Here is a 5104-nt window from a genome sequence, read left to right on the forward strand (position 1 = left end):
GTGTTAAAATGTATTTTTAAAAATGATAAAAACTAAACATCCTACAGTATTTTTACAGTCTTTATTTTATAGTTAAAATAAATGTTTATTAAATAAAGTCTAATGTTACAACTAATCACGGATCCCTTTAAATTACATAAAAACATTATAATGGAGCTTAGAGTCAAAAACGTCCAGCACATGTATTTGCTAAGAATTAGAGAATGATGAATGATGATGAATGGTACAAAAATAGGTACATTTTTGAGAAAAACACTGTTTCAATCTTGGAGAAAACAACAAACACTCCCTGCTCTATAGCAATTCTTCACACACAGACACCTTGTGTGGTGTTTGTCYTCATCATCGTCAGGCTCTGGAGGAAGGTTAATCCTTCCTCATTTCTTATGCAACACTTGTTTGTGTAAAGGGAGACATTCAAAAGTCTGTGTATTTTCATCAAAACCCAGGCCTCAATCAAATGAAGAATTTGAGGAATGATTTAAAGATTAGTTTATGTCACACATCACCAAAAATGAAAATGAAGTTGTGTCTTGAAGAGTGGACAGAAATACCAGTGATTTGTTTTACAGAGTCATAATTATAGTCGTTGGGATTCGTTGTAAAATGTGCCACATACTGCTCAATGTTTTACGAGACGGAGTATAATTAAGTACCTGATTGACGGGACAGTCATAAATAGAAAGAAATGTCTGATCCTACTTCCCAAACAGGTAAAATATGTTACTTCCTTTAAGTTGTTCAATTCTAGATCCCTTTCACAAACTTCAGTAGTCCTACCATTTTGCAACCTTTCAATACAAAGACATTGTACAAAGCATTAAGAACTGGATCTAAGGTCCACCACTTGATGGTTTTATCGTATCTCTATTTACAGTGGGGTAAATAACCTCACTGATTTTGCAAATTTGCAATAAAAGAAAATTAAGTTTTTCAACATATTACATTTAATTTTACTGCAAAGAGACCAAAGACTAACAAAAAGTGTGAAAAATCACAGTAACTAAATGTTACAAATTGATTTGCATGTCAGTAAGTTGATCCTCTACAACTGAAGTGAAAGCTCTGAATATAACAGATTGGTTTGTGACCATGTGACACATATTTTACAATCAATCAGTTCCAGACACTCCTGTTTTTAACCTGTGTACAAAGCACACCTGTCCATGGAACCAGTTCTTCCATTCCAACCTCTCCACCAACTTAAGACTAAAGAGCTTTCAGAGGACATTAGAGAAAAGACAGTCCACAAGGCTGGACTGGGCTCCAAGACCATCAGCAAGAAGCTTGGTGGAAGGTGTGGCACGATTTCTCATAAAGGAAATCAATCAATAAAAATGTCCATCAATCACCCTCAGTGTGGTGCTTCATGACATCTCTTCTGTGAGCTGAGGGTGGTGAAGACCAGCGTGAGAAACCAGCCCACAGTTACACAGGAAGAGCAGAGAAACCAACACACTGTGCTGTAATGGACTGAAGCCCTGCAGGATCCCCTGCTCAAGACATGTACAGGCCCATGTGGACCACCGGAACAATACTCTTCTCTAGGCTGAAGACTAAGTGGGTACACAAATCTTACATTTGCAAGTAAACATTTGAAAGATTCAGAGAAGGCTTTAGAAAAACTGCTGTGGTCAGTTTAAACCAAATGTACTTGGACATCAACTAAACCTGGTGTATTTAGTAAAAGAGAGAGCATGAGTCATAAAACAACACCCCCCACTGTCAAGCATGGAGGAGGAAACATTATGTGTTTTTTCTGTTGAAGGTAAAGGTCAACATCTCATTAAATAAACAGGGTCATGCACTGGGAAATATTCTAATCCTGAATGAAAGCCTTTTCCCCTGAAGATGGTTGTAGACAGGTCAGCCAGCATGGCAACAACACAAATCATGCATCGCACCATGTGACAGTGGCTTTTCTTCTGAAATGTAAACTATGTAACACAGTCGTTTACACTGAAAATAAAAATATTTGACCAAAGAAAACCGGAGCAGGACTAGAGAGAGATAAATATGATTTAGATAGTTATRTCTGTGTCTGTATATGACCCACAGGAGGCACAACATTAACAGAACATTTCATTCCTCAGCTTCAGCAGCTCCTTTAATTCCACAGCTGACCTGCTAAAAATGACAGGTTTTCTTTTCTGGATSTCTGAGAGCAGAACTTCAARCTSTGAACTCATAAAGTTCTTTTTTAAAGGGATCCATGATTAGTTCTAACATTAGACTTTATTTGATAAACATTTATTTTAACTGTAAAATAAAGACTGTAAAAATACTGTAGGATGTTTAGTTTTTATCATTTTTAAACTAAAAGTTTAAAAATATGTAACACGGACAGAGCCATTTTATTTGCACACAAAGCATTCTGGGTAAATGATGACGTGGATAGGTCCTCGGTGCGAGGCTGCTAGCGAGCTATATCCACCCTGAAGGTTAATCTTGGACAATATCTGATGATCGACTCTTTTAAATGAAACCAGAGAGCGTTGACAGAGAGGAGAAGGTAGAAATGACTCAGCCTGGAACTGAAAATATGGATGGAGGACAACAGAGCTGCTTCATGGAAGAACAACCTCAGATTAGACTGTTAGCCTTTGTGCTAGCACTGATGCTATATTGCCTTATATGTATTAGCTCAGCACTAGCGCGACAAACAAGCTAAACTGAGGTCCTCCATCCATGTTTTTATTTTATTTTAATTTTATTTTTAAACTTTTAGTTTAAAAATTATAAAAACTAAACAATCTACAGTATTTTTACAATCTTTATTTTACAGTTAAAATATGTAATTATTAAATAAAGTCTACTGTTACAACTAATCAGGGATCCCTTTTACTTTGTGATGTCATTTATGAATGGACACTTCCTGGTATCTGAGGCAGGAAACACAGCCTTATATGGTGTTTTTAGGGTGGTAATTATGCTAATCTCCTCTCCTCGAACACCTGATACACATTCATCAGTTTACACAGCTCATTTATACACTTTTCCTGAAGATAGAAGAGTTTGTTTAATCTGACGTGACATGTTGGTACCAAGGTTATAATAGTTTAGGATTTTTCATTATAGTTTAGTTTTATTTAGTTCTAGTGTTAGTTTTTTTGTAGTTTGAATAAACATATTTGCCAATGTAACATCCAGCTTGTGATGTTCCTGTGTTTTACAGACCYTGATGTGCTGTAAGCTGCCCACAGTTAATGGGAAACTGCTTAATTTAAAGGAAAAAAAWTAGTTTAATCAGTCCACACGGCTCAAAATAAACTTACAAACACTAAAACTAAGGATATTCTATCTATTATTCTGTTAGTTTTGTAAAAAGATTATACAGTTTTAGTTGGTTATTGTTTTCTTTTTCATTTTATTACAGTTTTTATTTATTTCAGTTAACTAAAATGTTTTTTTCAATTTCAGTTTTGGTTATTTAGCTAGTTTTAGTTAACTGTAATAACCCTGGTTCGTACGAACCCTTCATATGTAAAAAAGTAAGAGAAATGTAGGATAAGAACACGAACATGTTCTTACATGAGGCCCATTGTCATCCTTTTGTGTTTACACAATATTACAAAGTGTGTGTGTGTGTGGGGGGGGGGCATCCTACAAAATGTTTCTATCCATGCTTCATTGATAACTAGCCTGTTTGTTCACTTTAAAACATGTCGTTATCTGGAACGTTTACGGTTTGTTTGCTGTGTGGGATCTGTTCTGCATTCCCAGTTTCACCATCACCATTCTGTTAAAACCAGTCCATCAACAGGTTGTGTAATAACTACATCCTAGCTCATGAAGAAAAAAAATAAAGAAACACAGGTTTGTTTTCCTTATTTGAAAAGACTTGAACAAACAGAGGAAGCAGAGCACACCTTGACTTCAGGATGATCGGGGGCCACTCCAAACCTGACCAGTCCAAAGGGGACCGGCAGCCGCTCGTAAATGTCCACTTCAACGTCTGGGTGGGCCTAAAAGGACAAACCCACACAACATGAAACAGTCATACAGCTGCAAATATTCAGTGACTGAATACATATTATTAAAAGTCTTTCTGCACTGAAATATCCCTCTGCGATAAATAAAGTATTTTTGAATTGAATCATGTGTGAGCATGTTACAGCTCAATGTTTCATGATGACAGGAAGACGTAGAGCAAACACTGTGTTGTTTTAACAGCATACACTACAAACACACAGGAAGAAGTCCCTTCAAACAGCCCTGCTGCATGAGTTAAAGCTCAGTTATGTGATGAAACCATACAAGATACAATCTGAGCAGAACAGGAAACAACCTGCAGCTCACACTCACTCCTGCACCTTCACTGTCTGCTGCCTTTGTGACAAGAGGCTTACAGAGAGAAGCACCTGAAGAAGAAAAGACTCATTTGGGATTTATTGTGTTTGTTTTTCAGATTTACCACATGCAGCTATAAAAAGAAGGTCCAGTCCTCTTTTAGCTTTAGGTTTTCTGATTTAAGACAAAGAAATTAACCAGACTCTAACTAACTAACCCTAACACGTGTATGAGCCGATGATTCAGCAGCTCGTAGAGCCTCCTGCACCAGCAACAACACTCAGCAGATTTTATGTACGACTGTTTAGTGTTGAGTCTCGTCCCACTCTTCTTTTCAGCGTTGCATCAGTTCATTGAGGTTTGCAGAGAAATGACTCTGATAAGTAGATCTTCTTCTGCTGGATTCCTTGGAGCACTGCACGCTCTGATGTTTGGAAGAAGGTGAAGGAAAATCCCCTGCTGGGGGCAGTCTGCAGTGTTTCACACTGGTGAAAATATTTGTGTCTTTTTCTACAGAGGGGTCTTTAACCTGCCCAGACTGATGAGCACAAAGAGTTGTTTCTGTCGCTGATGGCTGCAGGACACACACCAGCCTGGTCCAAAGCAAAACAACTGACTAAACACCTGCTGTTGCACAGGTGATCACTGGTGATGGTCCTAACCAACATACAGTGGGCTGTGAAAGTTTGAGCAGCCTTGTTAATGTTCCTGATTTACCTTATAAATCATTGATTGTTTGGATTAAAAACATCAGTTAAATATATCATATAGAGAACAAACAGTGATATTTGAGAAGTAAAATGAAGTTTATATG

At 37.3% G+C, this 5104-nt stretch overlaps 1 protein-coding gene across 2 annotated transcripts in view; it reads right to left on the bottom strand.

The window, feature by feature from the left end:
- The window catches only part of fdxr (ferredoxin reductase), a 21829-nt gene that overhangs the window by 14076 nt on the left and 2649 nt on the right, over positions 1-5104 (bottom strand). For both annotated transcript variants that reach the window (XR_001312013.1, XM_014027992.1), the window contains exon 3: positions 3870-3965. Coding sequence is in view for 1 of the 2 variants with exons in the window: in XM_014027992.1 (XP_013883446.1) it covers positions 3870-3965 (96 nt within the window). In the remaining variant the exon portion in view is untranslated. The remainder of the gene's footprint in view (positions 1-3869; positions 3966-5104) is intronic.

Source organism: Austrofundulus limnaeus, unplaced genomic scaffold (assembly GCF_001266775.1).
Source record: "Austrofundulus limnaeus strain Quisiro unplaced genomic scaffold, Austrofundulus_limnaeus-1.0 Scaffold706, whole genome shotgun sequence".
Lineage (NCBI taxonomy): Eukaryota > Metazoa > Chordata > Actinopteri > Cyprinodontiformes > Rivulidae > Austrofundulus > Austrofundulus limnaeus.